Below are 24,848 nucleotides of genomic sequence, written 5' to 3' on the forward strand. Positions count from 1 at the left end.
GAAATCAGTTCGTGCGTTCTGAAGTTATAGCGTCAGGAAGGAAAACCCGACTTATTTTTAACCGACTTCCAAAAAGGAGGAGGTTCTACGTTCGGCTGTATGTATGTTTTTTTTTTTTTTTTTTTTTTTTATGTATGTCCAGCGATAATTCCGTCAATTATGGACCGATTTTGAAAATTCTTTTTTTGTTTTGTAGGGTTTACTTCCAGGGTGGTCCCATTTTTTTCATGTCAGGATCTGATGATGGCATCCTGGAGAAATTGAGGGGAACTTTCGAAAGTTGTAGAGACGGCTAGTAGGTTTGTTAGTGTTTCCATAAGGTATTTTAAACCACTACAACTTTATGAAGGTTTGGAGTTGGTCTGATGATGGAGCCGAAACACAGACGATGGAACTCGTCAAGTATTTACAGCAGTCACCTTTTGTTTGGGCTTGATTAATTTGTATTGATGAGTACTTTCCACCTATATGGGTTGTGACTGTATTAAGGGTCTGGTGATGAAGACGAGGGACAGTGAAGAGAACTCCTCGACGGTTCACAGTAGCTACCTTGTGTTTGGACTTGATAAATTTGTATTGATGAGAACTTTTCACCTAGATGGATTGTGACTGTATTGAGGGTCTGATGATGAAGACCAGGGACAGTGAAGAGAACTCCTCGACGGTTCACAGTAGCTACCTTGTGTTTGGACTTGATAAATTTGTATTGATGAGAACTTTCCACCTAGATGGATTGCGACTGTATTAAGGGTCTGGTGATGAAGACGAAAGATATAAAAGTATATATACGAGTGGATATAAAAGGGGAGTGAAATTTTGAAAATGAGTTAAGGTAGTATTCTCAAAATTGGGGTTTTAGGATTTAGGTACTTATCATAAAAAAATAATGTTTCAGCTAATTGCTTATCAATTTTTGTTCACACTCCGTAGGTATGCTAACACTAAAAATTAAAAAATAAAAATTTTAATAAAAAAAATTCAACCGACTTCCAACTCAAAAAATAACTTTAACTAAAAAGCAAAAAATAACATCCTACCTATGTGCTACCTTCTGATCAGTTTGAAGGCGGTGCCAAGCCAGTGTCGTGTTTTAATTAAAGCTGTTTCTGGAATAACCACAGAAATTTTGTAGTTTAAACGTATTTAATTAAAACATCACTGGCTTGGCACCGCCTTCAAACTGATCAGAAGGTAGCACATAGGTAGGATGTTATTTTTTGCTTTTTAGTTAAAGTTATTTTTTGAGTTGGAAGTCGGTTGAATTTTTTTTATTAAAATTTTTTATATAGTAGATTAGTTGCTTTCCACATGAAATAAAGGTCAATGAATAAAACTTAATAATTTCTTAAATATGTAAAAATACATGATTTTTAAATTAAGTGTTAATTTATAAATCATGTATTTTTCCAAAATGTCAATAACGCTGTCGTCCATTTTGTGACGTCACAATGCTACTTGATGTACTAAAGGTCAAACGAAATATTAATAAATATTTTTGTCATACGCTCCGTTTTGTAATATTTGCCTATGCCTCCGATTCCGGAGGGTGTGGGTTCAAATCCGGTCCGGGGCATGCACCTCCAACTTTTCAGTTGTGTGCATTTTAAGAAATTAAATATCACGTGTCTCTAACGGTGAAGGAAAACATCGTGAGGAAATCTGCATACCAGAGAATTATCTTAATTCTCTGCGTGTGTGAAGTCTGCCAATCCGCATCGGGCCAGCGTGGTGGACTATGGGCCTATCCCCTCTCATTCTGAGAGGAGACTCGAGCTCAGCAGTGAGCCGAATATGTGTTGATGACGATGTACATTATACATTGTTGACAATTTCAACTGCCCCATATTGAGGTACTGGGTTCACACACATATATGTGTACCCGGTGCATCAGTAAGACGAGGTAGATATTTAAATTAATTTTAGCTTTAGTATTAGTATTTTGTATTTCGCACTAAAATATACAATAGGCTAATAATTACTAAATTATATGGGTCAATAGCCTGAAATAAACAGATTTTATTTTATTTTTATTTATTTTACATGAAAAATAAAATAAGTATAAAAAAGAAATACAAAATTCGACTCCATGGTTACTAAAGCCAAGACACATCCAAACTTGACGATGTTTCTTGCTCATTGCAAATTCAACCTTAAGCTTATTGGCCTAAGGTTGAATTTACTCTGAATTGGAATTTTATTGGAAATCACTTGAATATTGGACTATAATTTAAGGCATTTAGGTATAATTTTCTTTACCTATTCTAAAACTGACAAATCAAAATAAGCCAGCTTTTTTTTGAAGTTAAATTTTCTGAATTTCTGAATTTTCTGAATAAAATTTTTCTATAGCCGTGATAGCCCAGTGGATATGACCTCTGCCTCCGATTCCGGAGGGTGTGGGTTCGAATCCGGTCCAGGGCATGCACCTCCAACTTTTCAGTTGTGTGAATCATATGAAATTATATATCACGTGTCTCAAACGGTGAAGGAAAAACATCGTGACGAAAGCTGCATACATGAGAATTTTCTTAATCCTCTGCGTGCGTGAAGTCTGCCAATCCGCATTGGACTACAGTGGCTACACTACAGTACTATTGGCCTAACCCCTCTCATTCTGAGGGGAGACTCGAGCTCATCAGTGAGCCGAATATGGGTTGATAATGACGACTAAACAAATTACTGGAACTCAGCAAAAACTGTAAACGTACAGGATACCCATTCTTTCAAAGTTGTCTTTAGAATTAAGGTTTTAAATTTTAATTTATTCACAAAATTAAAATATAAATTACAAATAGCTGTTGTTTTATTTTTTAAATAATATTTTGAACTTATCCTGTCTTGCTCGTAATTAATTATATTAGTATCCTGTCTGGTCTGATGTAAAAAATAATGTCTAATAAAAGTCATAGTATTTTACTTGAGAACCTCTTCCTTTCAAACAAACAACTCTGTTAAAAAAAAAAGCTTTGCTTTTTAGTTTAGGTTAATTTTTGCGTTGGAAGTCGGTTGAATTTTTTTATTAAAATTTTTATTTAGTCTATTTTTTGTTTTGGCAACACTCTGATTACTCTGTGGTTAAAATACATTATAATACACAGTATTGGTATGTACAGATAAAATAAATTTAAAAAAAAAATGTTAATAAAGACTTATTGTTAGAATTAATTATGTTTAATTTACCCCGTCTCTAAAAAATCAAAAAAATAGTTTATTCATTTTTTACTGAAGCAAAGAATCCAGTTTAACTGAACAGTTATTTTAACTATTTTGGTCTATGTGGGCACTGGTATGCGCGGTGGATTTACAAGCCCGAGGTTCGATCCCCGGCTGGGCTGATTAAAGTTTTCTTAATTGGTCCAGGTCTGGACTTTTTTTATATAAAAAAAAATAAAAGTAGCCTATATGTTAATCCACGCTATAACATATCTTAATACCAAAATTTTAGTTAATTCGGTTCAGTAGTCGAGACCTGAAAGAGTAACAAACATTCGTATCATCAAAATCATCAGTTTTCGCAAATCTCGGGAAACCATGAATTTATTTCAGGATAAAAAAGTAGCCTATGTGTTAATCCAGAGTAAAATCTATTTCCATTCCAAATTTCAGCCAAATCGGTTCAGTAGTAGCGGCGTTAAAGAGTAACAAACATCCAAACCTCAATAGCTCAACGGTAAGAGTTGGACTCATCACCGAAGGGTGGTGGTTCGATCCCCGCTACGTTGGTCTATTGTCGTACCCACTCCTAGCACAGTCTTTCCCGACTAGTTGGAGGGGAAATTTCCGCGAAACGCTTAATAACAAAAGCGATGTCGTGAGTGTGGTTTGCCTAAACAGACAAAAACGCAAGGTTGTTGAAAAAAGAAAAAGAACTAGAAAGAGGGTAGATCGATTCTGCCCCTAACAGCTGTCAACTTCGCATCTCGCAACTTCAGTCCCGTCGTGACCACGATCCATGCAACAACGAAATATCGACATTAAAAATCTCGACGTTTTATCGTGGTATCTATGCTATTATTATAAAGCTGAAGAGTTTGTTTGATTGAACGCGCTAATCTCAGGAACTACTGGTCCGATTTGAAAAATTCGTTCAGTGTTAGATAGCCCATTTATCGAGGAAGGCTATAGGCTATAGGCTATATATTATCCCCATATTCTTAACGGGAACGAGAACCACGCGGGTGAAACCGCGCGGCGTCAACTAGTGTTTAATACCCCGTTTAAATAATATTCATAATCCATACAAACTTTCGCGTTTATGTATTAGTAGGATTTATCTGACTTCCTTAGTGTACACAAGTAAGATTGCAATGTCTTGTTCCAGGTCAACACTTACAAGTCGAGCGAGGCGCTGCCGTACTCAGACGAGGACACTGACAGCGATGGACTCATCGATGACCCTGAAGGTGAAGATATGAACAGTTATGTGAGTGATTTTATTTTTTATTACATTAAGGCGGCTAACATTCTGAAAATTGAATGCGGGACTTTTTGTTGATAGATAGGGTTGGCGTGGGGGGGAGGGGTATAAATATCAAAATAATAAGGATGATGACAGTTTTTTAAATTGTATATAAATTAAGAGTACGCTAATAGTAAAGCAATTTTGTAAATGTAACAGGGTATCTGCGATCATTACTTTCGGAGCTACAGGGATTTAAAGGGTCAGATTTGCGGCGCTGCCGCGGATCCCTGAAAAACGCCCCAATATAGTACGAATTAATGACGTCGCAGGTACCTACATAATGATCGTTAGATTTGTATGGACGTTCAAACAAAATTACTAGGTAATATCTTTGTTATGTATAAATTAGTTAGCATTGACCTTATTTACCCGAATGTATCATAAAAATCAATATATTCAAACCTAGTCATCATCCCCAATCAATCTCTCGCGCTCGCGCGCCTCTCCCGCTCTTACGTTCTGTAGAGAGAAAGAGAGAACGATATCACGCGCGATACGCTTGTCGCGCAAAACGCGTACAGATACGTGCCCGTGTGTGGGTGTTGTGTATGTTTGTCGTGTGGTAGAAAATGCAGGACATGCGGTACGCATCCAACGTTTTACGGGACTATTTTACTAATTATTTCAAAGTGGGATTACGTCTACGTACGTTTGACGGGACGTTTGGCCGCCATAATTATATTTAAGTCTGCTAGCAGAGCCATCCAGTCCATAATGCTACAAAGCGTAGGCAAACACGGTGCCTAGGGCGTTATTTCGAAACACCTGCAGCCGATCCGATCCGAGCAGCGATTAAAATGAAAAAAAAAACAGTAAATATTTTATTAAGTCCACGTCCACTCACAGCATGCACTTGTTACGTACTAAGATAAGATGTGCGTGCACGTCTTTGGGTAATGACATAAAATTGAGCGTTCTTTGATATGGAGGGCCCATCTAACGATTTATATCGATGCCTTCCATATACTCGCAGTCTCGTACCAATCATTCTTAACGAAGTTTAGTTTCATATACAAAATACATCTTCGTAGAAAATATATATCTTCTTAGAGTACCTAGGGCAAGCAGTGTAAAATATTTGTACTTTAACGAAGAGTGAGTGACTGAAGATGCAACAAAACACGCGAAGCGCCATGCTGTTTGTTCGATATTCGAATTCTTCAAACAACGTGTCCGGATCCCGAGCGACAGAGTGGTAACGTCGCGCTTTCGCAGTTCTCGCACTCGACAGAGACAGAGAGCGCGCGCATTGTGTCATGAACAGTAAACACGGTCCGCGCCATAGACTAATAATAAGCAGACGGTATCTCGGTGTCATCTAACAATAACAATAAATACTAATGTTAAAAGGTTATAATATGTAGAATAAGAATTTTTTATTATGAACTAGCGACTTCGTCCGCGTGAAACTCGATGTAAACTTTCAGCTACACCTACCCCACGCCTACCCTTCTTCTTTCTTCTTCTTTATTCTGGGCAGTTTCCGCACTTAGCCATTTGATTGGCCGTTGTGCGTGGCACGCCTACCCTACCCCTACCCCGTTTTTTTAATTATTATTAATATGAACTTTATACCATAACAATAAAGCTCAATTTGACTACATTTTAGTTAGAAAACATTTGTATGGGAAAAAGAAAAGGGTCTATTTTTATGGTTTTTCCGGCAATTATCCAATTTTTTCTCGCTGTAAAAACCATCCTAGAACTTCAACGAACATTTAAAAAAAAGAATTGGCCAAATTGGTGCAGGCGTTGTTGAATTATGCGCTTATCAACGCATTTTGCGATTAATTTTTATATTATAGATTTTCGCGTCAAACATACCAAAACATGTTATTAGGATGAAATAATATTTTACATATTCGTAAACGAAAATTTACATACTATATTATATAAGTTGAATGTACGACTAAAACACGTACCATATTCTAGCAAATAAATAATGATTTGATTTGTCAAACAACTAGAGCACCATAATGGCACCGAGTGTATATATGTAAGTGTGAAGTACATTGCCAGATAAAGGAAATTAATGGCGGTCTAACTTAAATTTTAAGTTTTGAATAATTATTATCACCATATTATTAACTAAATTAACCATATTAACTATTAAATATTATTAAATGAATTTTGAGTTTGAGTTTGACTTCATATGACGTGCTTGTGTGTCAGCGTGTAGCCTAGCAGGATTGAGGTGCGTCACTTCTTAGTCCAGGATGTGTCTGGACTTTTTATTACGTCTATGATCCACCTGATAAGTAATAAAATAACACAGCCAAAATATAGTATAACTTACTAGCAAAGCAAACTAGGGACAGCTTATGTAGCGTCGCAGCAGCGGTTCACTCACACTTTTACGATATTTATTTAACTACCCGCTAATAATTGTTCTTGGTTTTTCTTTTCTTTTTGTTTGTTAATTATTATTATTTTATTTTTATTTTTATTTATTCTTTACTAGTTAGCCCTTGACTACAATCTCACCTGATGGTAAGTGATGATGCAATCTAATATGGAAGCTGGCTAACTTGTTAGGGGTAGGGTGAAAATCCACACCCCTTTCGGTTTCTACACGACTTCGTACCGGAACGCTAAATCGCTTGGCGGTACGTCTTTGTCGGTAGGGTGGTAACTAGCCACAGCCGAAGCCTCCAGACCTGGACCAATTAAGAAAATCTCAATTAGCCCAGCTGGGGATCGAACCCAGGACCTCCGCCTTGTAAATCCACCGCGCATACCACTGCGCCACGGAGGCCGTAAAGTATTTTTATTCTTAAATATTGTATTATGTGTTAATAACCAGTGCACAGTAAAACCAACTGTGGTTTGTGTTGCACTATGGTTAGGCTTAATTTAAATGTTGTTTTTTTGTAGAATAATATAATAAAAAGGCTATCTAACACTGAAAGAATTTTTCAAATCGGTCATCAAAAGGTAGGTAGTTCCTGAGATAGCGCGTTCAATCAAACAATAGGTATTAATAAGAAAAATATGTTTACCTATGTATGTAATTAAATTATATTTTGTTTATTTCAACCAAAACGTGTAATATGAAAGAACCATCGATATAAATTGTTAGATGGGCCCCTAAATATTAAAGGACGCACAATGCTATGTCTTTACTCAAAGACGTGCACCCACATCTTATTTTAGTATTGTTTAATCCCTTATTGTTGTTCATTATGGAAGTGTAAAAACACAAGCCACAACATGAATAAAGAGAAATGTGTCATAACATACTCAATGTGCGAAACCAATAACAATTCCGTGACGCTTTGAGGCCCATCTAACGATCTACGATCGATGGAAAGTACAATATTATTTTTCTATATGCATTTTAGCTTGTTTAGAACACTTCTGTCTTGCATACACATTTTGTAATTCACGTTGGATTCTAATCAACGTATCGTCATAGTTTCCTTGCATGTGGAAATTATCATTAAAAAGAAAAATCTTTCGTAATACACTAACAGCATTGAGACAATCATTCAAAGTTGGCATTGTAAATTGTTTTTCAGAGTTTTCATGATTATCATATTCCTCTTGAAATTCTTGAACTTCTCGAACTTGTACAATATCATCAGTTTGTGCATAAGCATTTAAACCATCATTCAAAGGATCCTCCGTAGCTGGTGCATCATCCAAAGTTGACTCTGTAAATAGTTCTTCAAAGTATTCTTCATCGTCGTATTCCTCTTTAACTACTTGAACTTTTCTTACAATATTATCCACCGTAACTGGCGCATCGTTCAAAGTTCTGTCTAGTTCTGGTACTGTCAATTGTTCTTCAGAGTATTCTTGTTTGTCATATTCCTCTTTAACTATTTGAACTCTTACATGATCCTCCGTAGTTGCTTCACAAATCGCAACAGACTTATCTACATCAATAAACTCGTTTGCTTCAGTAGTAGATAAAGCAGGTCGTAAATTTTGGGCTAATTGGCATAAAGAAATATTGTCCTCTTCATCATCATCATGCATCGACGTAAAACCTGCCTGTATAAAGCAGTCAGCTATAGTTTTCCGTGAAACATTTTCCCATGCTTCTGCTACCATCAAGATGGCATCAAGAACCGTTAAGCTTTTCTCATTATTAGTTTCAAGGTTTTGCAATAACTGTAACACTTGCAGTTTTCTATAATTGGATTTTATACATCTTATTACACCTTGGTCCATAGGTTGCAATACATTTGATGGTAAAAACACAAGTTTAATGAACTTCAGATTAGTGACAGCCATATGAGCAGCACAGGTATTAACCAAAAGTAGAACTTTCTTATTGTTTGCTTTTAATTCATCGTCCCAGTTGCGTAACCATCTTTCAAAGATTTCCAATGTCATCCATGACTTCACATTGTTTTCATATATTACCGGCAGTGAGCCTGTTTTAAAGCATTCTGGTGTCTTATAATTGCCAATAACTAAAAGCTTCCTTTTACAGGAACCTGTCATATTTGCTGCAACCATGATCGTTAATCTCGTCTCGGCCATTTTGCCTCCCGAACAGTTCTCTCCTTTGAACTTTGAAATCCTGTCTGGTTTCATGTTGTAAAAAAGTCCCGTTTCGTCCGCGTTAAAGATGTCTTCCGGTCTGTAGCCTTCCCATATTGTAGGCCACTTTTGCGTCATCCAATTATCTACAGTACCTTTATCAACACTGGCAACTTCAACGCTCGTTATCCGGCCGACTATACCGTGCCGAGCACGAAAACGTTGAACCCAACTAGGCGTAAAAACGAAATCTTCATCAAAACGTTGAGCTAACTCGTTTGCTTTTTGTTGTAGCATAGGTCCATTTATTGGCACATTATTTGTCCTTTGATGTCTATACCATTTTAACACTGCATCCTCAATCTTCGCATGCTTCGTTGTTCTCGATCGTTTCATTTTTAAACAATTTTTGTCATAGAGGGTTTTGATTTTATCCCTCGCTTTCCAAATGGATGAAATCGTCGAGTGTCGTACGCCATATTCTTTTACCAAATCTTTGTTGGGAACTCCGCTCTCTATCTTTGAAATAATACGCGATTTTTCTTCGATACTAATTGGCTTTCTTTTTGATGCCGACATGTTGTAAGTTCCACAATTAATTCAACGGTATGTCTTGGCACGTCTTGTGTACAGATGATTAACAAACTAACTGAAGAATTGAAGAAACGTTCACTCTATGGGTCTATGGTACGCACGTGTATTGTTTCTAACAATTACAAAAGACCCTAAACTCAATACGTATTTACTTTTACGAAATTATTCAAATTGTTTACAATACAGCTGAGCTGGTTATTCTACTGATAAAATTCTCCGTAAACATTAGCTTAATGCCGTTTGTCGTTGTAAGCAATGTCGTAAAAAGCGATGTTTTCGACACGGTTACAATCAATATAACCGGTATCTATGTTGTTTTAAACTATGTCGCCATAAACGGTTTTAACTGTATCACACAAAATCACCAATTACATTATTTATTTATATTTTTTCGGATTAAAAGAAGGTCCCACTCGACAATATCGGCACAAAACACGCGGCATGCAGACGCCATGTTGTTTTCAGTTCACTCTACATAGCGTCGTAGCGGAGCGGCAACGTCGCACCATCACACGTTAACCACGTTAGTACTTACTACTTAGTACTGCCCTTATATTTACGATTCGGTACAAGTACCTAATATAGTAAGGGAGCCCGAGATGCTAAATTTGCAGTTACTAAAGCGTCATGGGGACCGATTGCATTTGGTAGATTAAATGATTGGATTAATAAATGGATATATACTTTTTTCGATTTTAGCGGTGGAAAAAAAAAACTACAGACTTTAAATATTGGATAGAAGCAGGCGTTACTTTGCGGAAGTTCATCATGATTATACATATAATGATTTATTTATTTTGCTATCATCCGCGAAAATTCGGCGAACCCATGCGACAACGTCACCCAGGTCCGACAAAATACTCTCTACGTACGTTTCACCCCGAAACCGGAGCATCCTCAGGAGATGTTGACTCTACAACGTGCAATTGCAAAGTCAATTCAAAAAGTCAAAGGAAAGGACTTTGCAATTGCACGTTGTAGAGTCAACATCTCCTGAGGATGCTCCGGTTTCGGGGTGAAACGTACGTAGAGAGTATTTTGTCGGACCTGGGTGACGTTGTCGCATGGGTTCGCCGAATTTTCGCGGATGATAGCAAAATAAATAAATCATTATATAAAATACAGACTTTAAAAACAATTTTTATTACTTTGGCTTAATGAAATCGTCAGAAAACATGAGCGATTATTCAGGACATTATTTCACTCATAATAAGTAAAAAATTAACCGCGCTCGTGGTTCGATAACAGAAATATAAGGGTTTTATTTTGTAACTTTGGAACCCTCCCATTCCATTACGTTACGCTCAAATCGTCAGGTTTTTGAAATGCACACCTTTTAGCTATCAACTCACCTTATCTTAATCTGACGTGCTGGTTGAGTATTTCCGAAGTTAGTTTTTTTTTTGGTTGCCCTAAATGTACCCACCAATATTATGGGCTCATACTCGGTGGAGGTACTCGACAACGTGCAAGGTATAGTCCCTTATGTTTATCTGCCGCGCTCGAGTAACTGCAAAAATCCCCTCTTCGGCTGAATAGGTCGGTGATGCGAAAGAGACAACGTTATGACAACCGTATGTTAGAGGGAAATAGACAACAAGACAACCGTCAAACAACGTATGGTCCACGGGGCCTTAGTCGTAAGCGCGCTTGATTTAAATACATCAATTTCTTAACCAGTAGGTAAATAAATTACAGCTGTAAACCAGTGCCTATTGGATCATCATCATCATCATCTCCTTACCCTTATCCCACTTAAGTGGGGTCGGAAAAATATGTCAATCTTTTCCATTCGTTTCTATTACTCGTCAACTCATCATCCACTCCTTTTACACACATGTCCTCTTTCACACAATCCAACCATCTCTTCTTTGGCCTTCCTCTCCTCTTATGACCTTCCACTTGCACATTCAACATTTTTCTAGTAATATGACTTTCCTCCCTACACATTACATGTCCATACCAAGCTAACCTTCTACTCCTCAATTTTTCTGTCACTGGCGCCACCTTCAGACTTCCTCTTATATACTCATTCCTTATTTTTTTTGTGTCTATTGGATCGAACTATTAAAATGGTGAAATGTGCTGTGCCTGGCTGTAAGTCATCGAAAAGGCACAATCCTCAAAATTTAACTTTTCACGTGTAAGTAACTTGAAATGTTTTGCTTTGTAAGTGCAGTGTTTTAGAATTATCATAAAAGGTAGGAAAATTTATTGCATTTATCTAAATCAATGCTGTAAATGCAGGAATGCCAATAGAAAAAATATTAAATATGTGAATTTTTACAATAGGGATGATGACAGTTTTTTAAATTGTTAATAAATTAAGAGTATGCTAATAGTAAAGCAATTTTGTAAAAGTAACAGGGTATCTGCGATCATTACTTTCGGAGCTACAGGGATTCAAAGGGTCAGATTTGCGGCGCTGCCGCGGATCCCTGAAAAACGCCCCATACAAAATGGTATGCACTTATGACGTCGTAGGCAATTAATGATCGTTAGATTTGTATGGGCGTTTAAACAAAATTACTAATATCTTTGTTATTTTTGCGTTTATGTCTATAGTTGACATATTAAAAAATGTCACATTTAATGTAAGGAAGCTAAAACTGTATGAATTTTCATCTAATTACGATAAAATATTTTTAATAGATTTTGAACTTTTATAATCTTATTTATTTTGCAAATATCCAGTCAATCTTTGCTTTTTATGTATAAATTAGTTAACATTGACCTTATTTACCCGAATGTATCATAAAAATCAATATATTCAAACCTAGTCATCATCCCCATTGTTGACAATCTTTAGAGATTGACTTAAAAGATATTGAAAGTTATCGATAGAGTAATTATACCGAGAATAATAAAGTTTGACTAGTTTTGTAATGTTCAAAAGTATTATTAGATAGTTTTAAACTATTACTTAAATAAATAAGTATAATATTTATTAAATAATATAATTTATTATGTTAGTGGAAATATTCAAATAATTGTTGTATATATTAAACATATGTGTACTCATAACTGTAATACTACATAATTATGTAATGTTTCATTAATTGTTTATATACATATTACAAACTAGTAAACGCCTGCGAATTCGCGTGAAGTTCATTTTTTCACAAATCTCGCAAGAACCATGAGTTTTTTTGGATAAAAAATATCCTCTAAGTTACTTAATAACTTTCTCTATCTTCCAGTACAAGTACCGTTAAAATCGAATCAGCCGTTACAGAGATTAGCCTGTTTTTTTTTTTCAAAAAATCGATTGTGTTCTTACCTGACTACATACAGAAGGGTTATTTATACGAGGGGCGTTCAACAAATTCTCAATTTCAAATGAAATAATAAGAAGAAAATTCTAAATAAAATTATTTTTTTTATGTAGTTCTCCTTAACCTCAATACATTTATTTGATCGGGAAAGTAACTTTTCTACACCCTCTAAAAATATTTTTCTTCAAGTGGTGCAGTGGTGTGCGTGGTGGATTTACAGGACGAAGGTCCTGGGTTCGATCCACAATCCCTCACAGCAGCTTGGTAACGCGCCGGTTCACACGGGGCGCGTACCGCGCGTTTCATCACCAGTAATTTTATACCAGACTTTTATTCCAGATTCCCACTGAAATGTACGACAAAAATGGATCAAAATGATCCATAGGAGAAACTGGATACCCAAACAGTATTCGAAAATATGTAGTAAACATTTTGAGGCAAAATGTTTTTCTAGTAGAACCACCCAAAGGTCAAAGCTGCGACATGGTTCTGTGCCTACAATATTGATGCCGGTATGTTAATGGGGATGATGACTAGGTTTGAATATATTGATTTTTATGATACATTCGGGAAAATAAGGTCAATGTTAACTGATTTATACATAAAAATCAAAGACTGTCTGGATATTTGCAAAATAAATGAAATTATAAAATTTCAAAATGTATTATAAATATTTTATCGTAATTAGATGAAAATTCATACAGTTTTAGCTTCCTTACATTAAATGTGACATTTTTTAATATATGAACTATAAGCATAAACGCACAAATAACAAAGATATTAGTAATTTTGTTTGAACGCGCATACAAATCTAACGATCACTACATTGCCTATGACGTCATTATTTCAAGCCATTTTGTATGGGGCGTTTTTCAGGGATCCGCGGCAGCGCCGCAAATCTGACCCTTTAAATCCCTGTAGCTCCGAAAGTAATGATCGCAGATACCCTGTTACTTTTACAAAATTGCTTTACTATTAGTATACTTTTAATTTATATACAATTTAAAAAACTGTCATCATCCCTACTGTGTTGAATACTGACTATAATATTTTATAGGTGCAGGTTTCTTTCTTCGGTTTTCTCGCTTCTTCTAGATTTCTAGATTCTATTCTTGAATAAATATATGATGTTGCAGAATTTGATAAGTGAGTTTTATGAGTCCGTCGTTGATGAGGTTTTTTCCTAATGTGAGTGACGTTTTTGCTGAATTGACGTCCGTCACTTTGTTTTCTTGTCTATACTTGATTTATTTGACATGATATACAATGACGTTTTACTCAGAGGATAAAATGTTATTAATGAGGCTATTGTGGTCGAGTATTTTATCCTCTGAATTTTATTTGTTGTTTCACAACAGACTGTTATCACGAAATACCAGAATTTAGAGCTCATTATCAGTATCACTTATAATGACTGAAGCCATTGTCGCCGTGATTAACTTGATTACCAAAAAAAATCTTTTTAACAAAAAAATTGAACTGACTTAAAAATCCACAAAAATATGTGCTACCTTCTGATCACTTTGAATGCGGTGCCAACACAGTGATGCATTAACTAAAGCCGATTAAATCATTACCTTTAAGGATTTACAGACAGTTCTATCCCTCGGTTCTTTCAAAAACGGCTTTGATTAATACGTATACATATACGCACATACGATGTTATTTTTCGCTGTTTTGGTTTTCTTTTCGTGATTTTGAAGCCGGTTAAATTTTTTTGTGAAAAAGATTTTATTTTTCTATTTTTAGTGTGTTCTAGCATTTAATTTTCATATAAATCGGTTCAGTAATTTTGTGTTAAAATGAAAAAAACGAAATGGCCCGTACTGAAAATGTCGTTATTTTCATATTAACACAAAATTACTGAACCGATATTCATGCAAATTAAATGGGACCAATCTGGTAGTATACTCTTTCAAACAAAAAAAAAAAAAAAAAAAAATTGGTTAAGAAATGACGAAGTTATGCGAAGTTTTTTAAACATAAAAAAAACTCATCGAATTGAGAACCTTCTCCTATTTTTGAAGTCGGATAATTTAAAAAAAGATATACGAAAACGAATTCTTTTTATTTATATTTCAATATAAGATTATAAAGCCAAGGTGACGTTTTATCGAGTATCGATAACAATCAGTGCACGGTGTAACACTAGCGGCTTGCACACATGTATATTACACACATAAATAAATAAATAAATATACTTAAACAATACACATCACTATCTAGCCCCAAAGTAAGCATACAGAGTAGCTTGTGTTATGGGTGCTAAGATATTTGATATTATAATATTCATATACAATTATATACTACATATAAATACTTATATAATGTATAAATACACACAGACACTAGAAAACACCCATGCTCATCACACAAATATTTTCCGGTTGTGGGAATCGAACCCACGGCCGTGGATGCAGAAAGCAGGGTCACTACCCACTGCACCACGCGGCCGTCATAGAACATAACAACATAGAACATTTCATTTTTCGTCCTGCAGGTTAATTCATTAACTTGACGCATAGTTGACAGATATACGAAATTGTGATTATACGTAACAAATGTCATCCGGTCCGGTGCCATTGGTGGATATCGTACAGTAGGTAGATGACGTTTCTCGATTATTTTGAATAGGTTGATAATAAATATCAAAATAGTGAATAGGCTAGCTGATTAAAGACATTATTTGACAGCCCATCTTGTTCATTATAATGGGGATGATGACTAGGTTTGAATATATTGATTTTTATTATACATTCGGGTAAATAAGGTCAATGTTAACTGATTTATACATAAAAAGCAAAGATTGTCTGGATATTTGCAAAATAAATGAGATTATAAAATTTTAAAATCTATTAAAAATATTTTATCGTAATTAGATGAAAATTCGTACAGTTTTAGCTTCCTTACATTAAATGTGACATTTTTTAATATGTGAACTATAAACGTAAACGCACCAATAACAAAGATATTAGTATTAGTTTTGACGGCTCCCCAGCTGGGCAGATTGAGATTTTCTTAATTTGTCCAGGTCTGGCTGGTGGGAGGCTTCGGCCGTGGCTAGTTACCACCCTACCGGCAAAGACGTACCGCCAAGCGATTTAGCGTTCCGGTACGATGCCGTGTAGAAACCGAAAGGGGTGTGGATTTTCATCCTCCTCCTAACAAGTTAGCCCGCTTCCATCTTAGACTGCATCATCACTTACCATCAGGTGAGATTGTAGTCAAGGGCTAACTTGAAAACAATATATAAAAAAAAAAAATTGTTTGAGCGCACATACAAATCTAACGATCATTACATTGCCTATGACGTCATTAGTTCGAGCCATTTTGTATGGGACGTTTTTCAGGGATCCGCGGCAGCGCCACAAATCTGACCCTTTAAATCCCTGTAGCTCCGAAAGTAATGATCGCAGATACCCTGTTACTTTTACAAAATTGCTTTACTATTAGTATACTCTTAATTTATATACAATTTAAAAAACTGTCATCCGCTGGTACCCACTCCTAATACAGTCTTTTCCGACTAGTTGAAGGCGACTGGGAATATTGGTCATATTTAAAAATAATAAAAAAAAAATCCTTTTTAATGACACATCTGCGATATCACGATAGTATAATCTTTGACCAACGCCTAATCATTTATCACTCTAACGTAAGCCACTGTATGTGAGCGTGAGCTAATCCAATTACCCTCGCCGTCTCGCACACACGCGTGCTTATCGTAGCGTAGCGATGCGTCAAGTGCCCCCATTTCGGGGCACATAAAACGGTTTATAGCGGCAGTGCGGCAGTACTCGTTAAGTCGTCGTAGTGCGAGGAGCTCCGTAATTTTTGTTAATAATGACGTACTGTGTCGTGAAAGGCTGCAGTAATTCGAATGACAAAAAGGACTCGACTGTCACATTTCACAAGTAAGTACAAATCAATCTATACTAATATTATAAAGCTGAAGAGTTTGTTTGTTTGATTGAGCGCGCTAATCTCAGGAACTACTGGTCCGATTTGAAAAATTCTTTCAGTGTTAGATAGCCCATTTATCGAGGAAGGCTGTAGGCTATATATTATCTTCGTATTCTTTCAGGAACTAGTAGTAGTATCTAATATTTTTAACCTCCGTTGCAAATAGAGGGGTGTTATAAGTTTTTTTTTTATTCTCTACAAGTTAGCCTTTGACTACAATCTCACCTGATGGTAAGTGATGATGCAATCTAAGATGGAAGCGGGATAACTTGTTAGGAGTAGCATGAAATTCACACTCCTTTCAGTTCTACACGACGTCGTACCGGAACGCTGAATCGCTTGGCGGTACGTCTTTGTCGGTAGGGTGGTAACTAGCCACTAGCCAGACTTGGACTAATTAAGAAAACCTCAATCGGCCTAGCCGGGGATCGAACCCAGGACCTCCGTGTAAATCCACAGCGCACACCACAGCGCCACAGAGGCCGTCAAAATAAGTTTAACGAGTCTGTCTGTCCTACCATAGCTCCCGAATGGATGAAGCGATTTTGATTTAGTTTGTTTTGTATGAACGTGTGGGTAACAGTTTTATGTATATGTATATAAGTATGAATACAGATTCCGAGAGTTCCACTGCAGTTTTAAGGGTTCCGTAGTCAACAAGGGACACTTATAGTTTCGATATGTATGTCTGTCTGTCTGTGGCTTAGCTCAGAGACTACTAGAATACTAATTTAGCATGAATCACGTCATCAACCCATATTCGGCTCACTGCTGAGCTCGAGTCTCCTCTCAGAATGAGACCACCACGCTGGCCCAATGCGGACTGGCAGACTTCACACACGCAGAGAATTAAGATAATTCTCTGGTATGCAGGTTTCCTCACGATGTTTTCCTTCACCGATTGAGATACGTGATATTTAATTTCTTAAAATGCACACAACTGAAAAGTTGGGAGGTGCATGCCCCGGACCGGATTCGAACCCACACCCTCCGGAATCGGAGGCAGAGGTCATATCCACTGGGCTATCACGGATCCTTATCCTTTAGCATGTATGTATATGTACTTTAAAAATGTAAAATCTTTTAAATATTTTTGTATTGTAGGGTACCTCTCCTACATGTAAATGCCAGGTGATTTTTTTAAACCCTCGACGCAAAAAGAGGAGTGTTTTTCTATCTATTTGTCAGTCTGTCTGTGACACCATAACTCCCGAACGGATGAAGCGATTTCAATTTAGTTTGTTTTATATGAAAGGTGACTTATGTGCGAGTGTTCTCAGACATGTTTGATGAAAATCGGTTGAGCCGTTTAAAAGTTGTGGGGGGTGAAAGTGGGGAAGAATAACCGAACGTCTGCAAATATACTCGAGTGGGGTCTCAAATGAAAGCGCACTGAAAGAGAATATTGATGACTTGATCGAGAGTGTAATTAATAATTTCATGACATTCGGGGGTTTTTCAAAATTTTCAATTTTATGTTATTATTTATACCTAATTAAAAAACATAGTGGTTATTACATTATTTTGAATCAGGGATCCGTATTTAAAATATTACAGTTTTAAGTGCTAAGTTTTGTTAGGTTAATCTTTTATTTGAATTTTGACTGATTTTACATTGTTCGTTTTGAGGTTTCCCACAAACGAAAGTGCTGCAGCCTTATGGATACACCAAGTACAACTGAATCGCAAGAACAACTCGTGGAAACCATCGAAAAAAACTTTAATATGCTCAAATCATTTTCACGAGAATGATAGGTATATTACTAAAGGTGGTTTACATAAGTTACGAGCTGGTGCTGTGCCCAAGGTATGAAAAATATTTTTATTAATTACGTAAAATAGATAGGGATGATGATAATTTTTTAAATCTATATCTATATCTCTACTTCTAATAAAACTGATCAAATTCTATACCATAGATGATACATTATATGTTCTATTCTATACAGTTTTTCGCAATTTGAGATTTTACTTATACCATTTGTAACAACAAACGTTACCGTGGCATAGAGTACTACTAGCGCCATCTAGAATCTATACTTGTAATACGAATTCTGTAATTTTTTTTAACATTCTGTACATTGAAGATATTTTAAAATTTTTTGTTGGGGAGCATTGTATCGATCCTGAAGCTAAAAATATTATTTTTCGATTTTTTTGTCTGACTGTCTGTGGTTTTTTGTTATTCGACATCACGCTGAAACTACTGAACGAATTCAAATGAAACTTGGCACGGCTTAAGACCATAATACGGAGACGGTTATAGGATACTGTTTATTGCGAAAATAAAATGAGAAGGGGGTGAAATAGGGGTTGTTTTTGTATGGAAAGTCCTTCATTTTTAGAGTTACAGTTTTAAAAATTTGTTCATAAATCATAAAAAAAATACGAAATATAATGTCATTAAATTTTTTTTTAAATTTAACCCTTACAGTGGTGAAATAGGGCTTGAAGTTTACATTGATTTCCACGCGGACGAAGTCGCGGGAGTCCGCTGGTAGTTAATAAAACATCATATTATGCTCTTTAACAGTTTTACTGACGGCCTCCGTGGCGCAGTGGTATGCGCGGTGGATTTACAAAACGGAGGTCCTGGGTTCGATCCCCGGCTGGGCAGATTGAGATTTTCTTAATTTGTCCAGGTCTGGCTGGTGGGAGGCTTTGGCCGTGGCTAGTTACCACCCTACCGGCAAAGACGTACCGCCAAGCGATTTAGCGTTCCGGTACGATGCCGTGTAGAAACCGAAAGGGGTGTGGATTTTTATCCTTCTCCTAACAAGTTAGCCCGCTTCCATCTTAGACTGCATCATCACTTAACATCAGGTGAGATTGTAGTCAAGGGCTAACTTGTAAAGAAAAAAAAAAAAAAAATCCTAAACTAGCCGACGCCCGCGACTTCGTCCGCGTTAAACTTTCACCTACCCCTACCCTACTCCTACCTACCCCTACCCTACCCCTATCCTACCATGAAACGTTTCATAAATATACCTTACGTACCGCCTTGGTGACACTCACTTCGCAAACGGGCCGTGCAGCAGAAATCTAATTTCGCCATAACTAGTAATATTTTAATTTCGCCATAACTTCAAAACCAAACGTCCAATTTTAATCATTTATAGACCAAATATTATCTACATAAACTGTACTTAGTGATGAAATAGTTTATTTTGATAAGGATTAGCATGAGAAAAATAAATGTGTTTAAATGTAGTACAAAAAATTCAAGATTTTTAAATAAAAAATGGTTGCTGTGCCTCTCTCGACATAGATAGGTATAGTGTGTCGCGGACTTTTTTGTAGATATTTATAAAATCTACAATTAATTCGTACATTTTATGGTTCTATCCTTTATAGTTTAGGCAGCGTAAGCACAATAAGTAACTTTTCTGGTTGATTTTTTACACCTTGTGTCCGAAAAGCCCAAATATCTTACGGAACCCTATTTTTTTCCAAAATAATTCTTAGCCTATGTTACTCGTGGATAATGTAGCTTTCGAATGGTGAAAGAATTTTCAAAATCGGTCCAGTAGTTTTTGAGCCTATTCATACAATCAAACAAACAAGCAAAGTTTTCCTCTTTATAATATTAGTATAGATGGAAACAATAAACAAATCATGCCAGTCACTGTGATAGCGGCACGTTTGTAACTTTGTAAAATGCCGACAAAGAAATACCTAACTTTGACTCCGTCTTGGCAAAGGGAAGGGGAAAGCAAAATGACCGCAAGCCCAGGGTTTCCAACTTAGAGGTTTTCCCCCAGATTTAGGGGGTAAATAAGTGAGATGGGATTTTTTTAGGGTCTCAATTTTTTAGGGGTATTTTCAGGGATTTTTTGACTCTTTAACATTTTTAAATTGATGATAATTTTAATATTTCTTTCTTGGCCTAGCGACTTATAACGACACATAATACGTTATTCTACAACCACTCTGAGGCAACTGGCGGCAATTTTCATCAAATAAAATAAATTGTTAAATTTATTCATTGTCAACATGTATGATTTCAAAAAATCTGAATCTTCAGATAAAGACGTAATATTTTGTCTGTATTAAATATAGACTTTTGAATCATATTACAGCATATTATATCTAAATTATTATGAATTTATATTTTTTAGGGGGACAACTCAATAATTAAGGCGATTTTAGCGGTTTTTGACACAAACTTTAGGGATAAATATTTTGAAGAGTTGGTAACACAGTCTGAGGCAACTGGCGGCAATTTTCATCGAATAAAAAAAAATGTTAAATTTATTCATTGTCAACCTACCTATGATTTCAAAAAATCTGAATCTTCAGATAAAGACGTAATATTTTGTCTGTATTAAATATAGACTTTTGAAACATATTACAGCATATTATTTCAAAATTATTATGAATTTATATTTTTTAGGGGAACAACTTTAATTAAGGCTATTTTAGGGGTTTTTGACACAAACTTTAGGGATAAATATTTTGAAGAGTTGGTAACACTGACCGCAGGCCGCCAGCCGCCTCCGCCACCGCCAGTCTGCTGTCGCTTTTGCTCCGTACACGACGTGTTATACGATTTCGACAATACGGAGTAGGGTTGCTAACACTTTTTTAGAAAAATATAGTACCTATTTTTTATTTTTAGGCTGTAACAAATATAGTACACTACAGTAAATATAGTATTTTATAGAATAAGTAAAAATAGACGAACATTACGTATTTATTGCCTATTTGTTTTTATATAAACCTATATTAGCTGTAATTGCTTTTTCACATGGCTTTCACATTTCGGATACTATTACTTCTGTCGAAAATTAATGTAAAAAATATATGATTTTTGTGTACAAAGTACTATGTATTACCGATATTACGACAGTATATATACTGTCGAAGAAATATATAGTACGCAATAAAAAACAAACAAACAAACAATGTCTATTGTATGGCGGTAAAAATTTTTAATCATTTACCCGAATAGGTCAAAGATAAGACATTTATTGAATTATTATTATATTAATTAAATTAATAGATGCAAATATTTATAATTTTAAAGATTTTTTTCAATTAAAATTTTGACTAATAATTGTAATAATAGACATTTTAAAAATTATGACATGACATTTCTCTTTTATTGTTTTTTTTTTTTTGATTGTTATTTTGTTTCTCTTTTGTAGCATAATATAGTATAATAGTCTTATTGCTAACACAACATATCATAAATATTTTGCACGCCTTTAAAGGCAAAGCATGTTCGGATCGAAATGTATGTTTAATTTTATTAACCATAACCATATGTATAAACCAGGTTTAAAGCAAATAAATAAATTATTATTATTATTATTATATGAACACAGACCCAAAATATAGTAAAATACTATATATTATAGTACAGTTGGCAACCCTAAACCTTATTCAAAATGGCCCAACCGGAGTATACGAACCGCGAATATTACGAAATGATGCGAGTGCAAATACTTAACACAAACACTTCAGCTGCTCGGAGAATGTACTTGAGTGAAAGTGTGCCTCGACTTAAAGTCCAGGGCATCCTAGACCCTAGAGTGCCTTCCAATCAAACTATCACAGCGACCACCCACCGTCTGCTAGACCACGGCCAATTCAGTAGTCACGCTCGAGGCAATGCTGGAAATCGAATTAGGGTCAACTTGGAGGATAAGATTTTGGATTTTTTTGTAAAAACACCCAACATCAAGTACCCGCGAAATTGCACGTCGTTTTCGTGTTAGCAAATGTTTTGTTTGGAATTTCTTGAAGACGGCTGGACTGCGTTCAGACAATGTTGATACTGTAAGTATTGCTTATAACTATTTTTAATATTAAATATATTCTATTTTCACTTCAAAACAGAGAACTACTAAAGTTTGCCAATATACACGAAGCAGAACTAAATTTGTAAGAAAGCAATATGGTTACCAATCTTCATTTCTCTATAACAAATTTAATAAAAGTCACAAAATTAATGTTTTTAAGTAATACATTGAATCGGGTGGTAACTGATACCTTGTTCTTGTTAACAAGAACACTGATAACTTGCTGATATCTGATGCTGATGGTAAGTGATGATGCAGTCTAAGATGGAAGCGGACTAACTTGTTAGGAGGAGGATAAAAATCCACACCCCTTTCGGTTTCTACACGACGTCGTACCGGAATGCTAAATCGCTACTAGCCACTGTGTTACTAGTGGCAACTAGTCACGGCCGAAGCCTCCCACCAGCCAGACCTGGACCAATTAAGAAAATCTTAATCGTTTCTTTCGTTTTTAAACTATTTTTTATTAATTATTTAATCTATCAAGTAGGAAGATTTAGCTTTTAGTGCACAAATTTTTTTTTGGAATACCGGGTGTTTAATTTTGTCGTGCGTAAATTTTTTATGGTGCTACTATATCACTAGTAGAATATAATGTAACCCTTATTTATTATTAATTACTGTAATATTTTAAGAAATTATTAAGTTTAAATGGACATATTAAACAAACGCGCTGAGGTCACTGGGCGAGCGTTTCGTTTACAGCCAAGGGGGAGGGGAAGGGAGGGGACACGAATCGTCAATTAGAAATTCGAATTCGTCATCGTCAGTCTGTCGTCGCTTGCGCTCCGGTTAAGACGCGTTACACGGTTATCGACAATCCGCAGTAGGGTTGCCAACACTATTTTTAGAATAATATAGTATTTACTATTTTATAGAATAAGTAAAAAATAGACGAACATAATGTATTTGTTGTCTATTTGTTTTTATAAAAACCCAATTTATTAGCACTAATTACTTTTTTCAAATTTTGTTTTGTCTAAATCGAAAATAAGAGTTGGTAAATGGTTTTTCACATTTAATTTAAAAAATAATGAAAACCAACAATAAGATAGACATTCAGGTACGCCATTACTTCTGTCGAAAATTAATGTAAAAAAAATATAATATTTTTGCGAACTACTTGTGTATTTTTCAACAGTATAGTGCGCAGACCATAAATATAGTACAATACTATTACGGTTGGCAACCCTAATCAGTACCTAGAGCTCAAACACGCTACGAGTGCGACAGTCGCGTGCGACAAGCGCTACGTATCGCGCTCTTTGACAAAATGCCGCCGCAACCGATGTATTCGAATCGTGAATATTACGAAATGATGAGAATGCAAATACTCAACGAAACCATTGAAGCGGCGCGACGAATGTACATCAGTGAAAGTTTACGTCGATTAAAAGTCCAAGGGATCCCAAACCCAAGAGTGCCTTCATGCCAAACCATGAGAGAGACTGCCCAATTGCTACTTCAACATGGACGTTTCAATTCCGCCCAAGCTCAGGATTTCGCCAAGCAACAGACGGACTATTCAAACAGCGAATATTACGAAATGATGAGAGTGCAAATACTTAATAAAACAGCTCCAGCAGCGAGGAGAATGTATATAAGTGAAAGTGTAACGCGTCTTAAAGCCGAAGGAATCACAAACCCTTCTGTGCCTAACACGAAAACGATCATAGCGACTACGCAACGGTTGTTGGATTACGGCCAATTCAGGACCCCAATTCACGCCCGTGCGTCTGGTGGATCCCGGACGATAACGGTTCGATTGGAGGACAAGATTATAGAATTTTTCGAGAAACACCCAACGTCTAGTACCCGAGAGATGGGTCGCCGGTTTGGACTTAACAATGTGACTGTAAGGGCATTGTTAAAATCTGCTGGACTTTATTCGAGAAAACTTCAACAGCCGGTATGTTGTACTTATGTTTAAACTAGATGTAACTACTTCGTTTGCGTGGATCAATATAAACTTTCAACCCCTATTTCACCACTTAAGGGGTTGAATTTTAAAAATTCTTGAATCACATTATATTTCGTAGGTACTTTTTTCATGATTTATGAACAAATTTTTAAAACTGTAAGTCTAGAAATGAAGGATTTTCCATATAAACTTTCAGCCCCTATTTCGCCACTGAAGGGGTTGGATTTTAAAAATTCTTAAATCAAATTATATTTCATATTTTTTTCATGATTTATGAACAAATTTTTAAAACTGTAACTCTAAATATGAAGGACTTTCCATACAAACTTTCAACCCCC

At 35.8% G+C, this 24,848-nt stretch overlaps 2 protein-coding genes across 18 annotated transcripts in view; one reads left to right on the forward strand and one right to left on the reverse strand.

The window, feature by feature from the left end:
- The window catches only part of LOC112051008 (uncharacterized), a 118,962-nt gene that overhangs the window by 51,765 nt on the left and 42,349 nt on the right, over nucleotides 1-24,848 (forward strand). For 15 of the 17 annotated variants that reach the window (XM_052890363.1, XM_052890362.1, XM_052890366.1 and 12 more), the window contains one exon: nucleotides 4,322-4,423. The exons of 1 other annotated variant lie outside the window; for it this stretch is intronic. In XM_052890363.1, the coding sequence (XP_052746323.1) occupies nucleotides 4,322-4,423 (102 nt within the window). Of the gene's footprint in view, nucleotides 1-4,321; nucleotides 4,424-23,750; nucleotides 24,499-24,848 lie in introns of those variants that run through there. One more of the 17 variants, XM_052890367.1, reaches the window with a different exon arrangement.
- LOC128199694 (tigger transposable element-derived protein 4-like) lies at nucleotides 7,500-10,270 on the reverse strand. Its single transcript, XM_052890382.1, has one exon. The coding sequence runs from the start codon at nucleotides 9,530-9,532 to the stop codon at nucleotides 7,781-7,783; it is 1,752 nt and encodes a 583-aa protein (XP_052746342.1). The 5' UTR covers nucleotides 9,533-10,270; the 3' UTR covers nucleotides 7,500-7,780.

The sequence above is a fragment of the Bicyclus anynana genome, chromosome 27 (assembly GCF_947172395.1).
Source record: "Bicyclus anynana chromosome 27, ilBicAnyn1.1, whole genome shotgun sequence".
In the NCBI taxonomy this organism is placed as follows: Eukaryota; Metazoa; Arthropoda; class Insecta; order Lepidoptera; family Nymphalidae; genus Bicyclus; species Bicyclus anynana.